This window comes from Myotis davidii, unplaced genomic scaffold (assembly GCF_000327345.1).
Source record: "Myotis davidii unplaced genomic scaffold, ASM32734v1 scaffold43, whole genome shotgun sequence".
Taxonomy (NCBI): domain Eukaryota; kingdom Metazoa; phylum Chordata; class Mammalia; order Chiroptera; family Vespertilionidae; genus Myotis; species Myotis davidii.
The window spans coordinates 469,992-471,234 of NW_006294590.1; the positions used below are offsets into that span (position 1 = coordinate 469,992).

The window sequence follows — 1,243 nt, forward strand, 5'->3', positions numbered from 1 at the left end:
CTGCCCGTGAGGGTGGGGCGGGGTGGACGGGGCTCCACGGAGCTGTCTGCCAGCCTCGGGCGGTGCCAGTCCCGCTTCCAGGAGTCAGCCCGGCCCCGAGCCATTGTAGTATCTGCCCCGAACGCCCTGCGTAGACACTCCCGCAGGACAAATATTTACCGCCCTCCCTGCTTGGCTGCGCACAGGCCTGGGCAGAGGGTGCAGCGGGTCCCCTCTGACCCAGGTCCCTGATCTCCAGCTGGGAGAGACACGGGGTGAGGCATGCTGGTTAATGGTTAAGCCAGGCTCCGGGCAGGCTGGCACGGGCTCTGGGCACCTGCCTCTGCCCCTGGCTTTGCGTTTCCTCCCTCAAGCAGGGAAGTGTGAGGAGGGAGAGCCTTGGTTCCTCCCGGCACCAGGTTTGAGCGAGGGTCCTGCCCGGCTCCTGGTGTGTCCCCTCCTGGAGGGCTCCCTCAGCAGGAGTCTGGCCTCATCACATATTTGGGCAGCAAGCAGGGCCTGTCCCACCTGTGAGGTCGGTGTGCCCGGGCGTAGGTGCTGGCAGGCTCGGGGAAGGTGGGGGGACCCCAAAGGTACCTGGCGAGATGCGGGCAGAGCGAGGCTCCTTCCCCGGGGTTTAGGCACCAGCTGCCCAGGATGTGTCTGGGCACAGGGCGGTGGGCTGTGTGTCTTCCCAGGCCGAGCCCCGGACACAACGCAGTGCCCTCACGCCCTGACACCCACTGGACCCGACCCCTCTCGCTGCCCGCGCGGGCACCCCCGCTGGACCTGTTCCCGGGCCTTCCTACCCTTGGCTCTCCTCTCTCCTGGCAGCGGCCGGTTGGACCCGGAGGCCTCCCCTCCCACTACTCGTGCCAACATTTCCCTGGGGCCACCTTGGCACCACAGGTTTCCTCTCTGGCAAACCTGCCCATCCTGCCTTCCCTCCGGGCCCGCGCTGCCTCTGCCCTGACGTGGTGGTGACAGGGGCCAGAGCTCCAGGGAGCTGTCAGACACCGTCCAGAGTGGGCAGCCTGGTAAGATGCCGCTCCCTCCCCCACCCACTCGGGGCTGGAGCCAGGCCGGGATGGCTCCCAGCTCCTGACCGTATCCTTCCAGAGGCTGAGCCAGGCCTGGACATGGTCACCTCGAAAATGAGAAGACCGTGGTGGGGTGGGGGGAGGGGGGCGTCTGGGCGCAGATCCTAGCTGGGTTTCCCTCAGCCTCCCATGGAGGCGGTTATGTGGGGCTGGCTCTGGGACAC

General features: G+C 67.3%; 1 protein-coding gene across 1 annotated transcript in view; it reads left to right on the forward strand.

Annotated features, from left to right (window-relative positions):
- Window positions 1-1,243, forward strand: part of LOC107183925 — an 18,669-nt gene that overhangs the window by 8,153 nt on the left and 9,273 nt on the right. The window contains exon 3 of the mRNA XM_015567214.1: window positions 814-1,016. Coding sequence (XP_015422700.1) covers window positions 814-1,016 — 203 coding nt within the window. The remainder of the gene's footprint in view (window positions 1-813; window positions 1,017-1,243) is intronic.